Source organism: Lathamus discolor, chromosome Z, assembly GCF_037157495.1.
Source record: "Lathamus discolor isolate bLatDis1 chromosome Z, bLatDis1.hap1, whole genome shotgun sequence".
Classification (NCBI taxonomy): Eukaryota; Metazoa; Chordata; class Aves; order Psittaciformes; family Psittacidae; genus Lathamus; species Lathamus discolor.
The window spans coordinates 10,399,445-10,423,904 of NC_088909.1; the positions used below are offsets into that span (position 1 = coordinate 10,399,445).

General features: G+C 36.0%; 1 protein-coding gene across 5 annotated transcripts in view; it reads right to left on the reverse strand.

The window, feature by feature from the left end:
* Positions 1–10,038: 10,038 nt before the first annotated feature.
* The window catches only part of CDH11 (cadherin 11), a 79,987-nt gene continuing 65,565 nt past the window's right edge, over positions 10,039–24,460 (reverse strand). For all 5 annotated transcript variants that reach the window (XM_065661811.1, XM_065661807.1, XM_065661808.1 and 2 more), the window contains 7 exons: positions 22,869–23,056; positions 21,104–21,357; positions 19,989–20,125; positions 19,669–19,790; positions 18,737–18,854; positions 12,357–12,608; positions 10,039–11,348 (listed from right to left, as the gene is read on the reverse strand). In XM_065661811.1, coding sequence (XP_065517883.1) covers positions 10,852–11,348; positions 12,357–12,608; positions 18,737–18,854; positions 19,669–19,790; positions 19,989–20,125; positions 21,104–21,357; positions 22,869–23,056 — 1,568 coding nt within the window. In that variant the 3' untranslated portion in view covers positions 10,039–10,851. The remainder of the gene's footprint in view (positions 11,349–12,356; positions 12,609–18,736; positions 18,855–19,668; positions 19,791–19,988; positions 20,126–21,103; positions 21,358–22,868; positions 23,057–24,460) is intronic.

The window sequence follows — 24,460 nt, forward strand, 5'->3', positions numbered from 1 at the left end:
TTTTGAGGTAACTGTTATTTAAACTTTCAAATCCTAGAGCAATTTTGGGGTGTTGTTTTTTTTTCATACATTTTGGCCCACCATTGTTGGGGATGGAAAACAGATGGGCTGCAGTTTAGCACTGCAGCAAGAATCCAAATTCAATTCTCTGGCTTGTTCTTAGGAGAGTTAATGAAAGTTAAATAATATGCATTGGCAGCCCCTAAAATACTCTGTGTTTTTCTTTCTCTTTTCTTTGGCAGGGTGAGACTATTCTGCATGAAATTTGCATATCGCCACCTTTCTCACTAGCATAAATCTAGTGATTCCTCTGACCTTATTTCTGATTAATATGGGGCCTAAACTTTACAAACTTTGCCCTCATAGATAATATCTATTCTCCTTATAGGTTCTGGAAGTGAAACACAAGGACCTGCAGAAGTGAGCAATGATTTAGCATTTATTCACATATTCATTCATTTATTCATTCATTTATCCATTCACAGAATCACAGAATCCCAAGGGTTGGAAGGGACCTAAAAAGATCATCTAGTCCAACCCCCCTGCAAGAGCAGGGTAACCTACAGTACATCACACAGGAACTTGTCCAGGCGGGCCTTGAATATCTCCAGTGTAGGAGACTCCACAACCCCCCTGGGCAACCTGTTCCAGTGCTCTGTCACTCTTACAGTAAAGAAGTTCTTCCTGATGTTAACGTGGAACTTCCTATGCTCCAGTTTACACCCATTGCCCCTTGTCCTATCACTGGATATCACTGAAAAAAGCCTAGCTCCATCATCCTGACACCTACCCTTCACATATTTGTAAACATTGATGAGGTCATTTAGTATTTATTCATTAAACTGGTGAGAGTGACACTACTGTTCTGTGAAAACACTGATCTTTAACTAAAAAAAATAAACACTGTAAATTTTCTTAGCAGAGAGTAATCCACTGAGTTCTGGATGCTTATGGCAAGCAATATCAATGGAGTACTCAGGTGGCAAGCAGAACACATTTTAACTGCAATCTAAAAGAGATCAAGAAAGAAAATACCATCTTTCAGGGAAAACAACTGAAAACAGAAACCAAATTGAGCATGCAACCTTTCCTGTGAGTAGCATAAATAGAGTAAAAAAAAGCATGCTGAACTCTGCTTGGGGAACCTGAAAAAAAAGTTGTGTCAGACACCAGATCTATTAAAGCAACACAACAATAAAGTTCTCTGAGTTTAAATAATGATGGGGTTCAAAATGACAGACAATGGCCAAATCTGACATTTCTGGGAGATGGAAACTCTTCAGAAATAAATAACTCTTAATTATGCCCATTAAGCTCAACAGTCTTTTACCTGCTGGACACCCCACTTTACTGCCATTCAGCTGTGAATAAGGAAGCTTTTGTGAGCAAAGCACTTAAAGGATATTTCATGTTTTACAATGGTCTGACATGACTTCCTTACTGCTATGATGGCAGAGATGTACTAAACCAACAGGGGACTCCTGGAGCACAACATGATTGGAAAGGAACCAGCAGAGAACAGATGAAAGATTTCTAGGGGTGTGTCACTATTCTTAAAGATCAATAGTGCTATGAGAGAAAGGGATTTTTAAGAGCTCTAAGGTTACATTTCAAGTCAGTGTTGGTCTAGATTCTTTAAGATGTCTCACCCTCAACAGATCTGCAGGACCTTTGTCTGCCATGGCCTCAGAACAGCTATCTTCTAGCAGAGGAGCAAACTTTTTCCCCACATTGATTTGTCTCCCTGACTGTGCTTTTGTGTCAGGTCTTCATCATAGCAATACAAACAAAGCAGCAGAGAAAGGGGCCTGATGCAAGCGCAGAGAACCAAGTCCCTTTTACACCTCTGTACACGCTCATATTATCTTGCTTGTCTTGTAGAATTTGATTTCTAGTCCTGCATGACATTGTACAAATCAGCCACAAAACAGTTTGTCTCAATCTTCTCCTACTCTTCCGTGAAACAGCTTTCAAGACAAATTAAAGTAAACACAGGGAGGTTAAGATTGTTTAAGCTGATCTCCTTCTCCTTTCCCTGATGCCTTTGCTTTAGCACTTTGTCTGTTACTTAGTCTTTATATGTAGGCAGCCTACCTAGAAATGCTTCTCTTCATTTGTTTCCTGACTCCACAAGCTGGGAAATGCTTTTCTGCCTGGAGGATGGTGATTTGGTCACGGCACTTCATTATTTCGGCAGATGCATCTCTGCAGTTCATACACCTACACTGTTCCCAAGAGAGCCCATGTCCCCTCTGCTCGGCAGGGCATCCTGAATCTCTTGCCCATCTCTGACTATTCCAGCTTGTGACTCGCAGGAATGTGTCATAAATTTTGCCTTTAGACTCTGCAGCCAACACATATTGGTAACAATGGTAACACCCAAGGCTTGTGAGGGAGGTCACAAGAAAGGACATAGTCTATGTTCTTGGAGACAGGTTATTACAGTAACCTCCATAATGCCAAATAAACAGAACAGCTGACTGTTACTGAAATTTGACGCACCTCTTGCACGTGTGATGGGAAGGAGCCATTTTTGCAATGAATCCTTGGCATGAGGCTTCATGCACTGCACTGGAAGAGTTAGCTTACGTTCTGAATTTTGTAGGTGCAGCGGGAGTCTAATGCTCTTTTATTAGCACAACTCCATACTGACCTGCATGCTAAAAAAAAACCCAGGGATTATATTATCTCATAATCCACCAAGGGCAAATAAACATCCAGAAATTTTAGTCTTTGTGTTTTCTCAACTCTTATTAAAACTGTAGTCGCTGTTATTATAATGCAGACATTTTGCACTAGTTTTATTCATTACAGTCAGGTACAGATGCCCTTTTTATTTGAACCAGAGCTAATAACACAGCTTTTTTTGCTAAAGTTTCTGATTATTCGCTATGGCTAAGAGCAGTTTACTAGCAACAGCCTCCTTGGAATATACAGGGATATGCACAGCTTTTAATTTTTTAAAGAGTTTGGTGATAAATAGTTTGTTTACACTGTGATCTCATTTAAAAAGCAGCCAGTAGATTTCTGCCTGTGCTTGTCCATTTCTTCCACTACCAAGCTATTGGTGCAGCATCCGAAATGTGAAGCTGATAATGCAAAAGCCATGCCATGTATTTACAAATCTATCCAGTTAGCATTAGGTGGTTTTACAGTGAGCCTCAGGGCACATACAAAAAAGCCTCCTATCTATGTTCTAGGTGCTGGTGTGGTTGTGTGTTCAGTCTGATGGCTTCTAGCCTTGAATCTCTACACTTGGAGAAGTTTAATTTTTCAATTATGATGGGAAATGGGAGGAGGGGGCAGCAAGAGAGAAAGACTTTTGATCTACATGTCACAGTGGGTCGATAGTAGGTGCTGACCTCACTGTTGATTTACAGTATTTCTCAATACAAAGAATACGCACAGTTTTCTTGCTTTTTCAAAACATTTTAAGGCAAGTATTATGGTTTTATTTATTTTCCTCTTCTATTTTTTCCCCCCATTTACTACAGTTGCATATTGTTACTTACATGAATGAAACATACAATCAGCTCTCTTTGGGTGGTCATGACAAAATAATATTCCACTTCAGTAGTTCTTAGTGAGATGTTTAGGTGTTATTGGAGGAATTTTTCTTCATGAAAGGAATTTTTACACGATACTGGGTACTTCAGAGTAGTCTGCAGTGCAGTAGCAGTATGTGTAAGCACATAAAGTGTTCATATTCTTTCATTTAACAATGTTTCAACACAGGGCAAGATATGAGCTTCCAGTAGTGTCAGAGCATTTAGATTATAGTAGTGTAACCTTGTTATACTTACTTACTATGAGTGCTATCATTTATTCACAGTAAATAGTAAGTTCTAAATAGTAAGTGTATACAGGATCTAGGGCTTTAGAAAACAATACAGTTACTAGTACTGAATGATCTTGAGAGACTGTTTGGTGGAAAGCATTTGCTAAAGCATGGTGTAAATCCACAGAAATAGGCAGTGCTCAGTGGTCAGGACCCTTTCCCTTTGAATTTTTTTTCCCCCACATAAAATTCTGAAAGAAATTAAATGTCTGAGATTAAATATGATTCACTAGTAACCAGAACTGCAGAACCTAGGGCAGTCAGTCATTCTGTCTTTGACCTCTTCTGAGACTTTTAACTAGAGTGGTAGATAGTTGGTTTTGAAGTGTAGATTTCTGCTAAATCTATGGACAAGACATGTCAAATTTCCAGTAATTTCCAGGAGCTTCAGTCAGCCCCCCACAAACAGCTACTCTTTCAGTTACTATTGCACTATCTTAGAGCTACATAAATTAACACATATTACAGAGAGAAGCCTGTTCTCTGAGGTTTTATAATTTAGTGCATTCAACTTCCTATTTTAGAAAGCAAAGAATGTAAATAAGTTTTGCTTATATGTCTGAGTAACATACAAGAGCTCCATAATCAATAATAGAAAATGTTACTGAAAGGCCCAATAGACCTCAAAGAGATAATGTGAATCGGCCATTAACAGTAAGTCATTATAGAACTTATTAAGTGAAGCCTTGGGGCTGTCATACAGCCTAAAGGTTGACATAAATTTTTCATACACATTGAACTTTGCTAAATGTGCTTGCATTTGATTAATGATGACTTTCTTCAGTGTGCTAATAAGAAGGAAAATATGAGCTCAGGCTGCAGCAGGGAGAATCGTCTCCTGAAAGGAAAGCCATCTTTGGAAGCAGGGAACAATAGGGCTTTCTAAAAGACACCCTGCCAACTATAAGGGAGTTTATTACTCCCTGAAAAATTGCTCTTTACCACACAGAGATAGAGCACTGAGCACAGCACGAAAACATGGAAAGCCAGTTTTGTAGCTGTGGAAGTTAAAGCACCATAGCTCCAAAACAAACCAAAAAGTATCCACCCCATCCTCATTAAGACCTCCATTTATCACAAAGAACAATACAGAAGTGCTTCATATTTCTAAAACAGATCTGTGAGAGGAGAGGTATGTCTGCAAGGCCTGCTGGTGATACAGCTAGAGGAAATTTGCCTTAGCAGCCAAAGTAGTGAGTCACTGACTCATGGAATGATTTAGGTTGGAAAAGAAGACAACAACAAAATAAAATCTTCACTTGCAGAAAGGCCTGGAGAACAGCATATGGATCTGGTCAATTAAAACAAACATGTTTTTCACATGTTTAGAAAAAAGAAAAAAAGAAAAGGAAAGCAATTCTTCACATCAATCCAGAGCAGGCACAAAGCCTGAGTCTCTTTCACTAACCATTGAAAATGCTAGGCATTTCTTAAAATTAGGGAATTGCTTGAGTAAGGTTGGGTGGTTTGTTTGTTTTTTTTTTCTCTTTCTAGTCTTTAAACCTACCAAAATTAAAACTATTAAGCTTTTAGTTTGATTTGTTTTAAAAGAGCACCCCTGTAATCAAAAGTCTAACATATTGCCCTAGACAGAAGAATTTAAGACAAACCAAAAGTCTTCTTCCAGATTTAGGTAAGTATTCAGTTATTGGTCCTGATTTTACAAACACAAAAGGAAAAGAAATGCAGTACACATAAGATGTGTCTATTCCTTCTTACCTTCTGGCAATATGGGGTAAATATAATGTTTTATTCCCATTGTAACCAGCTATGAATTTACCACTCCCAAGTTGCCATGTCAAAGCAGATTTCCTCCCCAGCTACAGAGTGATTTTCCCATGAGCCTGGCTGGTATTTCAGCTATTGCTATTCTTGATGCAGTTATAAGCAAACGGACTAAACATGTATGAAAAAGGAAAAAAAAAAATTAATCGGGTTTTGAGTTTGACAGAGAACTCACCAGGACTTAGATAATCTCAGGGTAAATTTCCTGCCCCAATTAATATTTAATTATTTATAGAACACAAATTTGCTTCAACAGAATGCCTTAGACTCCTGAAATGTATACTTCTCTGACCCAAAAAGAGGTCTGTTAGAGCCACACACAGTCCAAAGCAAGTCTCCCCTCTTTGTGTACCTATGCTACCTTTCTTTCTGTGAAGAAACTGAAATGCAGAAACCCTAACATGGGTAAGCACTTGCCTCTGTTATGTACAACCCACCACCTCTGTCCAGGAGACAGGAGCAAAGTTTATTGTGTGTATGCGCACATGAAGTTACTGCATTGTTATGTGGCAAAGCTGCTACCTGTGCATGAGGTCATTGCTTCTGCACTTCCTTTGCTGTCAGAAGACCTAGAAGGAGCAATGTTTGTAATTACCAAGAGGGGGAGTAACAAATACTGAGCAGCGAGCAGGAAAGGCCCAGGACTTTGTGCAGAGCTAGAAGCAGCATGTTTTTCAAACTACTAAGTATATGTAAATCAGAGATGAACTTCTACTATATTCTAGAATAGTCCTGTGTTATATATTTTAAATCTACTCCAGTAAAATTAAAATATACTCCTCCTCATGCTGTATACTTGCCTCAAAGCAACAGAAGGTAGGTAGGAGATCAGCCGCTCTTTGCAGCATTTCTTGAAATCTGCAGAAAGAGTCCTATAAGAGTTGATTTGATTCTGATCTGATTATAGATTCTGACATATTAATTATATTTTTATTATATAGTACATAAATGTGTTTATATTTATATACAAATATATATCATATGTAGTATAATTATCTATAGTAGTATATATTATTATAAATATATATTATATAAATATATATAATGTAATTTATAATAATTTCAACTAACCAGAGATGGTTAAAATTGTTCTTCTTGTGACTTGTGTAGTCACAGCCAGCCCAGGTTAGTCAGTGAAGGATTTGGAAAAGCCTTCCTTATCAAATGCTGAAATTAGTGACATTAAATAATGGAAAATTTGTTCACTAGCATGCCTGGCTCAAACTTATTGAACCCTAGTCTCAGCCCAAGCAGAAATCAGTGAAAACAATAGCAAAGCTCTAGAGACCTGCATCTAATTGACAAGCTCACTCATTCCTTTTCAGAAGCCATTCCTTTTTCTTCTCTCTCTCCCTTTTATTATCATGGTTATTATTACTATTTTAATACAGAATATGATTCTGGTGCTGATTGTTCAGCTTTGGTTTACAGTAGCTCAGTATTTTGATCAGTCAAATTGGAAACATGCATAGGGTCCACCTAGCTTTTTGTTTTCTGAGTCTTTCAATAAAAATACATAATTCTGACAATAATGCTGGATGGGAATGACATAAATGAATTCCAAGCTTTCGCATCCCAGAAAACTAAGGCTGCCTCTTTGTGAGCCTGATTTAAACTTCTGTTCCACACATTTTCTGTAAGTTTATCATCACCAACATGGTAAAATTCAACATCTTGTTTTGTCAGTGAGTCAACAGTATGTGGCCAAGAAAACATGCAAAGTATTTAAAAGCTTTTCTCATCTGTGGTTGTATTAGTTTCTGAGGCATGATCTTACACAAGATCACGTAAATGCTGGTGGCAAGACGGCAAGCTTGCACTCCTTGACACGGTATCAAAACCTGCTTGACATAATGGCAAGAACATGACAAAGACAATTTGAAAAATCCCAAACAAATCCTTCCTTTCCATATTGGTGTAAGTTTTGAGAGTTGCCTTAGCAACCAGCACTGAACTTGCATACCTAATTGTTTCTTACACTTGATGGGAGAAATTGTGTACAAATGCACTTTGGATATATGTGAGATGAGGGTCATGTCAGCTTTGCTCAGATGCAAGATTCCTGGTGATAAGCAGCTAGAGAAGGAGCTGTGTATTTTTACCAACAGCAGCATATGCATAAACTTAGCTTACAAAAGAAATATTACTCTTGGTAACATCACACTGTCTGTTACTGAGGGTATTTGGAGGGGGTTTGTTGGGCCCTGCAGCACCCACCATGCCCCTCCCAATGATGTGTCAGGCAGGATTTAAGGGAAAAAACGTCACCTGCACTTGTTATAGTCCCTTAAGTTACCTGGCTCAGTCATGGTGATTCTCCTTTTAATTAGAGTTTGTCTTCAAACCTGCTGAAGTTGTAATTAAACTTTCAGTTGCTTTTTCTGCATATGAGGTTCAGTTCTTTCCTGAGCTCAGTAGGGAAGAGAAAGACACTATGCTAAAGTAACTCGTGCAAGTAAATCCCTTCCTAGGTTGCTCAGAACCTTGGGAGCAGTGCGACAAATTACAACCCCAGCCCACAGGCTTCTCTGATTTGTGTCAGGGTGTAACCCAGTACTGCTGCACTGGGCTGGTTTTTACACTTTCAGATTATAAGCCTGAGACTCCAGCGACCACTGGTGTGAAGTGTAACACAAATAAATATCCTGTTGTTGTGCCAAAACATGCTGTTCATTTGGGGTGCTGCAGATGATACATAATTATCACAATTCCCAGCATTTCAGAGGTAGTGTTGGCTGAGATTAGCAAGACTAACTTAATAAAGCACTATGATAATGCATATTCACTGGGAGGGGGAAAAATAATCAAATGAAAAAGACAAAATCAGCAGGGAAAGAAAATTTATTTCCAAGCATCTATGAGAGTGCTACAAACAATAGAGACTAAAATTCAAGGCATTTAAAACTATTAAAAAATGTAGTTGACAATGTCCTTCATAAAAATTAAACATAAAAATGTAGAAAATGCAGTTATTAATTCTAAAACTTGCTCAAAAGTGAAATAAAACATACAGCATCAATGACGATGGAGTCCTACAAATTACGTTTTTTTTTTTTTTTGCTTTATTTCAATTTGTTAATTTGTAAATTTATACTAATTTCATTTTTTAAGGTTTATTTGAATTTATAATGGAGAAATGTGCAAATCTAGCAAAATATTCTTTGGATTATAAACAGAGAAAAATCAACAACCAAAGAAATTTGAATCAAGTTAATAGTAAACTATAGAACTATATAGAATGCATACAGCTATAGTAAAGTGAAATATTACAATAAACATTGTAGAGCAAATCTTCTGATTTAGCAAACCCTGCCTTATAAAACATAGGGATATAATGGGACAAGTGAATATGTTATGAATATAGAGCTGAAACAACATTCATAATTTTAACAAGTTAAATTTTTATCTAACTACATATACGGAGGTCTTCAGAAGAGCAATACACCAACAAATCAGGTTTCCTCTGAGATCAAGCAATTTGGTATCTGACTGCAAATGAAGGAGAGGGTCTGTGAAATGAACGATAGAAAAATGTGTATCATTTCCATTTATTGTCTCTTCCCGTATTGCAGCTGCTGATCTCTGACTGTATAGCAAACTCCATTAAGTTTAGCAAAAGTACAGCTGTACACAGATGCTGAAATGTGGGTGCACAGAACATATCCCCTGCTCATTCTGAACTAATATAAAAAAGTTATAGATCATTTTCCGATTAAAAACATACATTACGAAGAACAACTCTGAGCGCACTCTGTATTTCTGCCATCACAAATTAAAATGTCTTCCTATCAGTAGACGACACTATTCTACTGCAGTAAGTGAAAAAAAAAAATCAAAAGATGAAAAAAAGTGCCAGAATCTTAATTACTACTCAAGCAAGGTAATTGTCAGGTAGAACAGTCTTTAGGGAACTTACAGCTAAACTGGGTCAGATTTAAGTCTCTAGAACCCACAGAAGCTTAGCACAGATACGGAAATTCACAAGCGTGGAGTAAATTGTAAGTACAGAGTACTTATGTCCACTTACAAAGTCATTTCTGAAACCTCTGGAATTTCTAAGATATAAGATAAATGCATATTACATGGGAAATACTGAAAAGTATTACACTTAATTTAATCCAGAAAACACAGTCATATTACATGAAGATTATTACTGTGTTCTGGGAGCAGCCACAAAGCTGTAGATAGAGAGGGTACAAAATGTTCACCAGACATTACATTTTCTTTAAATCTAAAAAACATTTTTAAAATGTACTTGTTTTTTAAATAATCACTTAACAAGGCAACAAACCAACTACAAACACATAATAAATAAGGCTATTAAAAGGTCACAATTGTAGTAAATTAGTCAGAACTATAAATGGGACATTAGAAACACTATGTTTTTCTTATATGCTTAATAACCAGAACAAGAATTAAAAAAGAATCCGTTTATTTCAAAGTCTGCTTCTTATATTGAAGCACATATTAAAGCAACAGTAAAATGTTCATAAAATATAAGTGTGATGCTTTAACATTTCTTACATGTCAGAATACTGATATTTGCATGTATACTAAAATAAGATTTTTTTAATTGTACAAATAGATACATTAAAAATGACATAGAAATAGGGCGCCTCCCACTGCAACAAGACAAGAGTTTTTATATCTGGCACATATTAGTTCAAGATGAAAGTATAAGCAAAAAGATTTACAAGAATCAGCAGTAACAAGTTTGATGCTCAAGAGACATAATAATTGTACATTGTACTGTACATACATCATACGAGTTTAAGCTGGCTGAATATTATATATTTCAAGTTTAAAAATGCACTACCATATAGAGTGTCCATAGTTTAAGGCGAAATTACAGCTCACAACTGTTATCTTTTCTAATGTGTGGAAGCTTCTTTGACATAAAAGAATTAGCTGTTCATAATACATAAAATATTCCCCATATTTGTAAGTTTGCATTTAGCATTTTCCTTCATTTAAATATTTTGTGTTTTGTAAGTGGATTTTTTTCCACTAGTGAAGTTGGCAGCCAACTTCTACATTTGCTTTTTGTAGGAAAAGGTACTTCACAGTATTTACCACTTCTATGTCCTTTATCAAAGCAATCCTCTCTGTCAGACTTAAATGTTTAAATGAGACTTTTCTTGATTTTTAAAAAAATACCTGCTTACATTTCTTCTGGATTCATCACATCATCGGACACAGTTCTTAAGGCCAAATCTTAAACTTTCTTGTTAAGAATCATCATCAAAAGTGTCTTTGGAGCCATACAAGTCTGCAAGTTTCTTAAATCGAGGTCCCCAGTTTTGTAGATAGTCGTAGTCCAAATCAGAATCTGTTGTCGCTGACTCTAAGGAGCTAAGTGAACCAGCCACTGAGCCTCTTCCTTCATAGCCATAGATCTGAATAGAGTCATAAGGAGGAGCAGTTGGATCATTATCAGCCTCTTGTATTCTTGTGTTGATGAAATCATCCACATCAACGCTATTGGGAGCTGGCCGAAGCCCTGGTCTTGGCATATACTGATACTCAGGTTTTATGTCTTTACGAGGAATAAATCCATTGATGCCATCAGGGTTCTGCAAAGTAGCTATGTCAAAAGCTTCAGTATCTTCCTCTCCTCCACCTTCATCGTCATAAGTAATAATGTTCTCTCGCACATCTTCTTCTTCAAAAACAATCAGAGGTTCTTTTTTCTGCCTTTTCAGAGTTACAAACAACACTACAATGACTAGGAAAAAAAAAATAAAGAAGTTAGACTGCACTCTAAAACTGTAGCTCATTTACAAATATATTAATGCATTCACAGAAACCTCAGATTTTTGCTGCAGTTCATCACGTGGTTTTGCTAACATCTGCATTTTTAGCATACCTAGCTAGGTAAAAACATTTGTGTTTGTATACAAAATTGAACATGCTGTTTTGAGGCTTTTTGTTTGGGCTGAATGCTATTGCTTTTACTAATTGCTTCTTACTGCAAAGCTAATTCAAAAAAAGTGCGCTACCAGTGTTACATGAACAGTGACACTGCCTTGGAGCAGCCCAATCAGGTGTACATCTGCAACAAAACAAAGATGAATATTTGCTCACTCCTGTATGCCCAAAACTTAAGTAATTCCATGTTTCATTTCCATGAAAATAGACTTTTTCTTAAGCAACACCTCAAAACACATGCCTCTGTTGTTGTGATCCTTCTCACTTCAAATTTCTATAAGATAACTTAGAATGCATAAGAAAAAAAGACTACAAATTGCTATAGGCAAATTAAAACATCTTATATAAATATTTTCAAATCAACATCTTATATAAATATTTTCAAATCATCAGGAAATGCTTTACAGCACTTTCTTAAAAAGAAGTCTTCTCATTTTTCTTAAACACAAGAGGAGTCAGAGGGAAATAGCTAGCAGGAGCCATTAATCCTGTCTGACCTCAAAAAGGAATTTATCATCCAGGGAAGGTCACAAAACTTAAAACTGTATGTCATGACCTCCTTTAAACAGCGTCTCCAGTATATCAAGTGACAAAAGGACATTCTCTGAGCACACCTAGACAAATTCACTGGTGTTTGCTGTTGCAGTTATCAAATATTTCATTTCAGCCAGTGAGATTAGTACCTCCTATAAAAACAAAAGCTAAAAAATTAAGATTCATTTACTCATCTTGAAGGTGAATGCAAAGCTAATTTCTTTAACACAAACAAATACAGAAAAGTAATAAGTAAAGAACTTTTTTTTACCTAACAAAATCACAATGCAAGCAAGAATGGCAATCAAAGCTCCAGTGCTTAATCCAGCATTGAGGATGTAGGCTTCAGCATTACAGGAAAGCAAGGAGCCATTGCTGTCACAACCGCAGACACGAATGGTGAGAGTATTGGTGCTGCTCATAGGGGGGAGTCCACCATCACTTATTACTATAGGAAGAAGATATAAATCTTGCTTTTGGCGACTAAATCCTTCACGTCTAACAAGAACACTTGCTGTGTTATCTGTTTAAAGAAGAAAGTCATAATTTTTCCACAGTCATTCTCATAGTAATATTGCAAAAAAAATCTTTCTACGATGGCTATGAATTTTCAGATACCTTAGTATTATTTGTACAATAAACCAGCACACAGTATCCACTTCTTAACAACCCAAGAGCAATTACAGTACTACACTTAATTGATTCCATAACACATTCAATTTTAATTATTTTAAGGTGATGAGGGTAACATAAGGAACACAAAAAATCTGTTAGTATCTCCTTTTAGCACCCCACTAACTTTCTGGGAAATACAATACCTCATCAACTACCAACTACTGGGCCTTGGTACTGCTGTTTGAGCTGGTTTTACTCTCTTCCCAGAATTAAGCCTCCAGTTAAGGGGAAAAAAAACCTTCCTGATTTATTGTTCTCGATGTCAGACCTACAGGAGTGGAAGGCAGAAATCTGCACCAAAATGGCCTGTGTTAATGAGACTCCCACTAAAATGAAAGCCAACATTTGCTCTCTATTAGCAGATTTGAGCCTCAGTGTTGGCCTGTTTCAGTAAGAAATACTAAAGCACGCAGTATATTATCAGAACCTGATTTTTACTCTAACTCACAAAGTCAGAATTCAGAGAGCTTGATCACACATGCACAGTACGTGTGGGCACATTTTAAATTGCATGGATATAACAAAGAAATAAAGTATTGTTATAGTGTTGTTTCCAGTTTTTCTCAAGGACCCATTGCCTGTCATGGGCCTCCTGTCACAGGGGATGGAAACTGAGCTGCCACCTTAGCACAGAAGGTCATTTTGTATGGTCCTGCATATTTCCTGGGGCAAAAGTATTTGAAAGGGAAGTGTGTGACATGAAACACTAGGATGAGATGGCCAGGAGTGCTTCCTGCTCCCAGCCACGACAGACAAAGACTAGGAAACATGGACAGCTTTTCTTTGTGTTCCTTGTTTCTCAGTTCTCAAACTGAACCAAAGTTTATACAATTGTAAACATCCTGAAGTAAATAAAATGAAACAATAATATCCGTGGCTTTCAGACCTTCAAAAACTAGTTTCGCCTGAGTATTTACTTCACACAACCTTTTCTGTTTTGTCATGTTCTTTATTTTTCAGTATAGAATGGGAAAAAAAAAGGAAAAGAAAGGTTCTTTTATTTACTAAGGGAGGTCTGTTCACCTCCTGTGGTACAATTTTACTATTGCCTTGGGGTACTGCAGAAGATTAATCATTTTCCTGTTGAAGAGTCAGCATAAATTCCAGAATTTAATAATGCAAATCATAAAACCTCTCTTAATGATCTAATCACTGCGATTTCCATGAAAGTTTGTGAATAAATTACACCAAAAGAGAAGTACTCTGTCTTTATATTAACTACCCTTGCAGGCAGTATCCCGATGTAGGATGAGGTCTGAAACTGTCCCCAGATTTGGTAGACCCAGGTCAATTTATGGGATGAGAAGGATGTTTGCACTAGGGTCCTGCTTGTCTGATACTTTTACTAGTAACTTCTGCAGATCACACCAGAAACAATGAAATTCATCTAGGACTGCCCTAGATAGGATCTGCTTGTCACATGCCAAATAAATTAATCTCCAAATACCTGCACCTCTCCTGCCAGGACCACCACACTGGATGCACACTGGATGAGGTTATTACCTCAGCATGACAACTGCAGTCTTTCTGATACTGAAGTCTCACAAAAATAACATACGAATAGCAAACAGCTTGCTAACTTCTCCTTTACATAATATTCATATTTTCTAAGGACAGAGAAGCTGATAAAGACTTAATTATTTATTACGTCTGGGTCTTGGAGGTGCCCTTCATCTCTTTTCACAATCTTTCTAACCTCTTAAATACTTACAGGAAACATTTGCCCAGCTAGGTTTTGTGGCACAATTTTTTAAAGGACCTTAGTAATAGCAGTATCTGTGTGATAGGAGTTTTATTTTAGGACTTTAAATTAAGGGGCTCACAACAATTTGGTATAAACAAGAAATGAAATATCTAATATCAATTAACCTATCAACTAGAACTGGAATTAATATATATTGATATAAAGTAAAACCATTCCACAGAATTCGCTAAAATGTATTTAATGCTTCATTTCTTCAGTATAAGAACAAAGACCTACTCTGTTAAATGAAAGATCATAGTACAATAGATTATTCTTGTGGCAAAAAAAAAAACATTAACAGTGGGCTAAGCTACAACTGCTTAGAGTCTGCAAACGCGATACGGAAGGAAACACAGGTGATATCATATATTAGTATACTTAGTCTGTTGGCTATGCATTTTTTATTATAACATATTCTATTTTTCTGAAATGTTGGCAGCTTAAACAGTATTCCTAACTAGAAATAAGAAAAGGATGGCAACTTATTCAGTTATTAAACATACTGGCCAATTCCATTGCAGTCAATTACGTTAAACTAAGGCTGAATTTGATCCAATGGTTGATTTATCTGGTTTAACTTTAAACAATTTCTAGTTTAATATAAAAGAAAAGCCAATCAACACGCCTGACTAAAGTTTGAAATTACTACAATATATAAACTCTAAAAGGTCATTTTTAAAATTTTTTTTTCTGTTTACATTCACTTCTCATATTCAAAAGAAACATAATATCCATAAGGAGAAATAAACCTCTTTTACGTAGATAAAAGATAACATATAATCTTAGCTAATATTCTCATCCTTCCTTTTTCATTATTTTCAAGTCCCAGGAGTATAACTATAATCCAGGCATAATGGCATTTTTTAAGCAAAGAAACAAGTTAAATGTCAATACCAGCTTATAACTATTACTTAACACATAAGGGAGCTACTTGACTGACAGTCTTAACAAACACAATGGGGGTTAACACAAGACAGAAGGATGAAAATAGCTTTCTCAACACAATCCAGAGAAATACACATGCTCTGTTTTTTCCAGCTTTTTTTGTCTGGGATATCCAACATCCAGAAGTGTTGCAAGTGTAGATTACCTATGCTTTCCATAAAATCTTCATAATTAGAAGTTAAAATCGCATTACTTAATGGTGACCTTTATAGTGAACTTCCTGACCTCTGATTTTTATATTTTTCTCTGGTGATCTTATTGATGGTTTTCCAATTTTTCCTCTATACACAGGCAAATTTAGGTTGGCTTTTTTTGTCTGCATTTGTTACAATATTTGTGTAAGTAGTCTTCTAGATTAAAGATGCTGACTGCAGTGTGAACATTATTCACCTACATCAGAGCGTGAATGCTGATTCAGCAAGAAACCTAAACCATTAGAGAGGTCCAATTGTCTAAAATCATTACCAGGCACTAGCAATTTCTGTGAATAATCCATGGCAAACTCCTGTAATAGTATTGTTAATATATTTCAAAATGTCTTGATTAAAAGGTCTGGAATTGAGAGGCAAAGTTTCTGCTAAAAAAGCAGATTTTAGTCACTGATTCAGTGGACTCAATTTCAGTCTTTTTAAGCACTATCTTGTGCATTTGAGAACATCACTACACCCCGCTTTTGCCACTGCAGTGTAATTTGTCCTTGTGCAGCATGGCAAAGCAAGTTGGCTGCAACCCTCCCAGCAACACTGGCTGTGTGCCAGGCCTCCATGCAAGGTGAATGAGCCCAAGTAAGGGGCATTTCAGTTCAGGACAGAGCAGGATTAAAAGCAGAAGATCCATTTGCTAAAAATCCATCTCTCTGCTGTGAAGTGTCAGGAGCCTCTACTGTTCTTTTGAAGCTCTGGCTTCAATGGAAGTAAAATTGAACAGAGCCTAGGCAAACACAGTGCTGTTTATTTAAGCTGTATCATGTAAGTAAACAGCACAAAAGTAATTCAGTGTTTTATCACAGCATGTGATAAGCCATTATCTCATGTTTTCTATGGAAGATAGCCTCAGCTGAAAAGCTTGGTAACACAGTAGGCTATTAATAGGATGTAGAATGTGATTACATTTTTTGGATTACTGCAATGTGTGATTACTTTTAGGAGTTGGTAGAAAGAAACTCTATTAAATGATAATTATAGGACTGTATTCATTTTAAAGTTCTGTAATAGACCCAAACATTGGAATTTTCATTAACTGTTCTCCACAGTTAATAAAGCCATTTTTCTTTGAAACTAGCAATTCCCTCTGAAAGCAATGGCATGGTATATACAGACTACTCAGATTTACAACTAAAGGAAACTCCAAAGTTCAAATGGTCATGTAAGTTATTTGATTTGCAAATGGTAACACAAAGAGAATGTTTTGTTTTTTTTTATTTAACTTTTTAATTTGCTCTCTACCATAACTTACCTAACTCCCCCCTCCCCTCAGAAATAGTTATACTAACAACATAATTGCACTGAGGACTGTACAAAAATGAAGGAAAGACAAGATGGAAATTGATGGATTTCATTGCACTAGTCATTTCCCAAACACAAAATTATACAGGAATATTCAGCACTTAAATACTGTCTTGTTGAAATAAACTTTTGCAGTATTGTCAGGCACAGTCACTACACTTAACTGTCATCATAATTTCAATTACAAAACATTGTTATGTTTCATAATAGAACATTTTTATGTTTTATAATTGAACATTTTTATGTTTTATTCTTTTATCATTAAAAAAAGAATTAATTTGCTGCATAAGGAAATGAAGGATTAGTGGAATTGGCTGGAGCCAGGAATCATAATACCGTTTGTCTGCATCTCAGATTCTGAAACCTAATCTGTTTTCAGTTTGAGAAGGTGACCCCAAATTTCTTTTAAAGAGAAACTTGGCCTCAGGATCTCAAGCAAAGAATGCATTTTAATTTACTTATCTCTAAAAATACAGTCATCATTTTTTAAAAAAATTATGGTTTGCTACTTTAAAGAGAATAAATGTATCCCCTCCACTGGATTCATTATGAATTGCCTACATAGGTACTGGTGTCAAGCACCAGGCAACAGCATTACTTTGATCCTTCAAGAGTAACAGGAATTTTGTTTGGGAACTCCGATGACAGTTGCCCTCACTTCAGAGGCTGACAGAGATATAAAGTATGCCACAACATAACACTCAAGAGAGGAGTTTTTATTGAAGTCACGTATCTGGATTATGTTGCCTTTTGTACTTCTGGCAATCTAGAAAAAAATCATTTGGATTCATTATTTAAACCAGCTTAACTGAGTTTTACTTTTCAGAAAAAGATCAAATTTCCTTCAAACATTAAAACTTGCTAATTAAAACAAATTTCTTAGAAGCTGAAACAGATCTTTCCCTGTACAGGAAAATGATGAATTAACATTGAAAGAGAACATTGAATTGATTACCATAAAATAAATATAATAAACACATATAATTGCTGAAGCCTTCTTCTTTTTTGTTTGTTGTTTTGTTTGTTTGTTTGTTTTTGTTTACCCCTATCTGGCTTCCTCAGCCTCTAGCAAGTTTGGTTCACTGATGCTTTTACGCTAGATGATCAAGTTTTGATGTTCACCTATGCCTGGACATTTTTGCCTACAAATTTCTAATATCTTAACAACAATCTGAATGCAAGGCTATCGCAAGTATCTCAAATACTATAGTTAGTGAGCATAAAACTGCCAAAGAGATAAAGATACCCATATCTGGGTAGGTTTCAGACCAGACATCCACATTTATATATCCTACAAAAGGTTAGCATGGCAATGATAATATTTCATTAGGAACTTAGTTCATGTCAATTTACAAAAACTAGCACGCAGACTAAGGTGAACAAATGCAAGTAACCTAACAATTTATTCTGCCTCAGCCAATTTTAGCTTAACAAGTAAGTTTTCCCTAAATTGAGGAGATCTGCCAATTACATTCAGCGAATGTTTCTGTCAATGTTTTTAACCTGCTTCCTGGGATATAAAATGGCAGTGATTTTTCATGTGAGGTATTATTATGTAATTTAATATGCATTCAAGAAAATGAGAATGAATTAACAAGCATTACATTATTCCAAGAACATCCTTGTATTTCAGCTGTATTTTTTCTGCCTTCCTCCACTAAATCTATGGAAAAGAGACACTGTCAAAGCTAATGAAAACACTGTTGCATGACATTACGTTGGCTATTAGTTTCACTTTGTCATTTCTTTGGACTCTAGTATAAAAGGAATTTTCACACAAACCTCTGTTGTCTCTGAGTGTAAAATTTGGGTTATGAATAATTTCAGGTGGTAAACTGAAGATAAATCTTGGTCCATTGGCTGAGTCATCCTTGTCATCAGCACTAATTGTAATAAATTGCTGTAAAAGAAAAGTACTCTGTAAACAAACAGCTCCTTCTCTGGATACATCACAAATAGAGAGCATTCTGAGAAATCTCTCACATCCAAACAACTTTGGAATTGCAGAAACCCCCAAAATACCTCAACAAATGTATGCAATTATAAACACAGATCAGACTCAAAACTAACAAATAGGCAACTTTTATTTGCTATTACATTTAAACAACACAGAATTATAGGTGTAAAAGTATACATGTATATGAATTCTTATATACAAATATGTGCTAGTGATAATAGACTAAATAAAATTCTGCAGAAAAATCAGCAGTTCAGAGGGATTTAAACACAATGTCCTTTTCAAACTGCTACTCTAACTGCAGAAGTGCAGACAATGAGTAGAACCATATTTCTGTGCAATAGTAACACCTCTTTCTCACAGATTATTCAGGGATAAATCTGTAGGCTAAACTCTACAAATACTGTACCATGATTCTTCCCATAAGATGGTATTTCTGTAATATACAAAAGAGGCTCACAAGTGGGAAAGCCGCTCCCAATCAGCTTCATTGCACATATGATGGTGGATACTCACAGTCAACACCAATGATATTAAATGCATGAAGCATTGGATCTATAACTGTTAATAGCTGTTACAAATAAAAACACAGGAAAGGGCCCTTCTGCAAATATGCAGAAAGTGCCCTTTCCAAAATGCTGTAAGCGTTTGGGCCAATATTTCAAAAGAAATGTTTGTTTATTAGCACTCATTTGAGCTGCCAACACAAAACGGGGCAAACACCCTACAAAAAGGAAAATGGTGGGCACAGGCATACCTGATTGCTTCGAGCATTCTCACAGACAAATGCTTCATAAGCTGCCGCAAATTTTGGAGCATTGTCATTGACATCAACAACCTTAATTGCAACTGGAACTTTGGCTTCCTGGTGTTGTTTGTCTACAGGAACAAGCAAAACTGAAATGAAAACAAAGCAAGAAATCCCCTCAAAGCAAACAAAACCCCAGCTGTATCCAGGTGAAAATTAAATAGGTTCAAGTATTTCTATTGTGATTTATTTCAGCTTATCAAACTGGATAATTAGAAGTCTACAGAATTTATACCACTGGTTATAAAATACCTCAGTAAAATACTTACGGACTTCAACTGCAAAGACAGAGATATTATGCCAAGCAATTTCTTCCCTATCCAAAGCTTTTATTGTCTTGATATTGCCATCTTCTGCATTAATAATAAAGTATCTTTCAAGATCAGTGTGACGATCAATTGAATATCTAAAGAAGATTGCAAGCCAGTAATTAGATAAAAGAAAGATGTGCTATTTTCATGAATCCAAACTGGTTAATTTTTATTTTTTTTTTAAACTGTAAGTAATGCACTTATTGTTACCCTTAATATCATTGTCAAAGGGACGATATGCACTCTTTAAAAGGAGATTCACCTGGTTGGTTATTACATTTAGAAAAAAATATTACGTCAGAATGTTTGTAGTGAGTGAAAACTATTGTTTTTTAAAGTGGTTATATGTAAGCAAGCCCCCAAATAGTCTGTATTTTCTTCTCTTATAAAACGTGATAAACATCTACTGAAATACTTATATTTTCTTCTGTTTCATATTAATCATGAAGATCTTTTACGTTTTCTGGTTGTTGGATTACTCAGAATGTTAATTAATCTTACCAGATTACTAAATATTAACCATTATCTACACATTTGTATGGCTTTACACAGTTCTGCTTTATGTATCTTTAGGTTGCAATTCTTTGAAATGTAAACTATAGCCACAAAAGAGTTTCATACTTAAATTTACACTGAGAACATGACAAACAAAAATAAATTAATAGAAGACTACCCAATGTAACTGCAGAGAGTGTGTGCATGTGCTCGTCATTATGCTTAGCAATTAGCCAACATAATCTAATACCTACCGTGTAGACTTCTAAATTTTGAGAAAAAACATGCTGTTATAACAGCACAGTATATTTATGGAAAATATAATTTAGAATAGAGTTTAGCACAGATGTCAAGTATATTTTAGACATAGCTATGGTATGCTTTCTTAGTGATACAGGCTTTGAGAAACTGGTAGCTTATGGAACAAGACATAAAAACAATGCTGTATGGTTAAAGTTATTATTCTGGGTGAATTTAGAATATTACTATGGTAGATCTATCACACTATCTTAATAACTTGCATAACAATTCTAAAAGCTAATGCTTAGAAAGAAACAGCCTACCCTAAGGAAGCATACCTTATAGCACTGTTGGCAGCATCAGGGTCTTTGGCATGTACTTTTCCAACCACAGTACCAGATGCTGCATTTTCTTGTACTTCAAAAATATAACTTGGCTTTAAAAACACAGGTGGCTCATCAGCATCTTCTACTGATATCTTCACTGTTACTGTGTCTTTAAATGGTCCATTGCTGATGAACTTAGGATCAATATGTACATTGGCTGCCTCTACCTTCAGACTGTAGGACTTTTTGGTTTCAAAATCCAAGACCTGCAAGAAGTAAGACAATAATGCATTGCACAGTCAGGAAAACTAGAGTGCAAAAGCAGTAAGCAGTCCCCTCGTATTCCATGACATAAAACAAATGTAAGCATCTGTCAACAAGCTTGGACTGAAATGTGTGTATTTAAAAGCATAAAGACTCAAATGGAAGGAGCTACATTCTATGTATGGAGCAGCATAGGACGGCACTCAAAATATCATGACAGTGTCCTTGTCTTGCTCTCTGACTGCTGTATAACTCAGGAAATCATCTTTTCTGGGAAAATTAACCTTTTCTACATTAAACCTTCCCGGTAGTACAAGGGTGATGGATAGGAAAGGGTTTTACATAAAATGCCATGCTTGGTCTATCCCAAACTGGCAGGCATTTCTTTAGAGGTATGGATGTGCCTTGAATTGTTACTAGATGCACCATGAGATAGGACACAGACAAGTTAAATTTTAGTAGCAGAGGAAACAAGACGGTTTCCAGTGCTTTCAATTCTGCAATTCTTTCTATCTATAGATGTCATAGAACTTTAAGAAGGGGAGGTAAATAACACCCCATGATCTAAGTCCTTTTGGAAGCCTGACCAAAGTGACAGCATATCTGCATTGTCATTGACATGAAATGGCTGCAGTGTTGCAGTATTGGTAGCTTCAAAATGGTCATGCAGGTACCAACCACAATTCACAAAGTATGCTAATCCATAGACTGAATGGTGTGACAGTTCGCTCACATGTTAAAATACACAAAAAATACAATACACTCCCACCTCTAGAACAGACACAGTAATTGAACTACAGCATAGTTTTGACCAGAGGAGACCTCTGGGTCTCTTCCTGAGAGACTGCCCCGATGCGCAGGGCAGGGCTAACTGTGAAGTTAAGTTGTCCAGGCCTTCTTCTTTGAGTTTTGATTATCTCCAAGAGAGATTAACAGCTATAAAGATACAAAGGGCAAAATAATAATGCTTAAATAATGAATAAGATTTGTGATTTATAATTTGTAATTGAAAATTCATTTAATAACATTTTTAAAGATCACACTGTTGTATTGTATGTGAAATCACCTTAATATTCTTGCTGCTTTTCTCATAGCCTGTGACTCCTTCAGAACAATATTGTGGACAATGCACAGCTGAAGAATTCAAACTACAGGGCATGAGGCTATTCAGACTGAACATAAAGCAACAGTGAATGTCTGCTACTTATCAGCACTAGGCAAAACTTCATTAACAATGAAGCTGATGGCATTGTATTTTACCGTGACTTTTTATTATGAATTCATTTAGTTTGTGCAATTAATCCACTGTACAGTATTTATGTAACTCTTCTGGGTTATTTTCTTCCATTCCAATTCAGCTAATGGGGAAATGGAATATTAAGAGTTAATCACAGCTTTAGAAACAAATTAAGTGAAATTGCATTTACTGATATTTTAGCTTAGGTGGCAATCCATTATTACCAAATATGCTGTCAGCACCGAAGAATACCACACATTAGTAGGCATTGCTCACCTTCTTAAGCTTTACAACACCTTCCTGAGTCTCATAGTCTGTTGTAATTTCAAACATATCCATGCCATCCCCATCGATAATGCTGTAAGCTACTAAGCCATTTTCCCCAATATCTGGATCTTTGGCCTTCACTCTTCCTACTTCTTCTCCTGGAACAGCTGCTTCTGACACTGACATCTGGTACACACCTGGTGGAAGAAAAAAAGTCATTTGCCTTTAAATATTCAGTCTGCTCTCCAGTTGTATATTTACTCATTTAACTTGTGACTTCCACATAAGCACAGTAGTTCTTACATCCTCTGAGGGAATTCTGTGTTATAGAGAGCCCTGAGAAGCAAATCATCTGTGAAATCTTAAAATTCATTGATAATCTATATGACATTACCTTCTCACTGATGTTTTAAACAATATCTGTGTATCTCTGTTCAGGGCGGAGTTAAAAAGACAACCAATCATTCAGAATGCAGAAATTGTTGTGACATCAAGGTTATAATTCATATCAAAAATGTTATTAGAAAAATGGAAGGAAAATTCTCTTTCATATGACTCGTGGTATGACCTTGTATTCTGTAGAGTCCAGGAGCTTTTCTGCTCATTCATTCAGGAGCCACAAATTATATACAATGAATTGGATAAGAGCTCGCTGCTGTGTTAGGTAGAAAAAAAATCTGCTGCTTTCTATGGCCTTAATTTGGAGCGTGAACATACAGTAGCAATGATTATTAAAATTTAACACAACAGAGAATACATACCAATTTGTATGGAATTCCATACCAAATAAAAAATGGCTTTCCCTCACCGACCTCTATTAGGAAAACCATCTCCAAGCATCCCACAGATGTGGTGCCATACAGGTTTCTCCTTGAGTATTTGGGCATACTAGAGGAAAACAATGGCGACCCCGGAAAAATTGGCTCTCCTAAAGCTGTCTTTTAGGCAGCATCAATTCTAGAACCTTCCCAACTCATTCTAGAGGTCAGATAACACAACCTGATCCTAAATGTACAGATCTATGTTAGCATTTTCTGTCACTTCATCAGTATTAATACATTGGAAAAAAGAAGCATGAGAAAATAAAATAACCTAATTTATGTCCCCCTTCATAATTGCTCTTTGTTGCTACATGAGCACCCTAGGAATATCAGGAGACTTACACCAGGCAGAAACTTGGCTCATTACCCACAAAAACAGTTGGCACATGTCATAGAAATAGGTCATTAACTCCAGTCAGAAAGAACTATAAATTCAAGCAAATAACTCATTAAGATTTTGAGCAATGAACAAGAAAAAAGAAAAAAAGAATAAAAAGTCAGTCACTTGGCTGTTTATATAAACAGGTCAAATCCTGGTTTTCAGGTACAAAGCATTCCAAGTTAAGTTTTTTAAGTTGGCAGTGCATGATTAAGTACAGTAACTGCAATCACTTCTGATAATTTTAAATATTCTTCCAAAACACTCAGTAAAGTAGCTTGAATTTGTAGAGAAAAATTCGTAATTTGGTGGAGTTCCTCAATAAAATACCAGGTACTGGGATCCCAGATTTGGAGTGAAAAAGTATGTTTGTGAGGTATGTAAAACCTGACATTTTAATA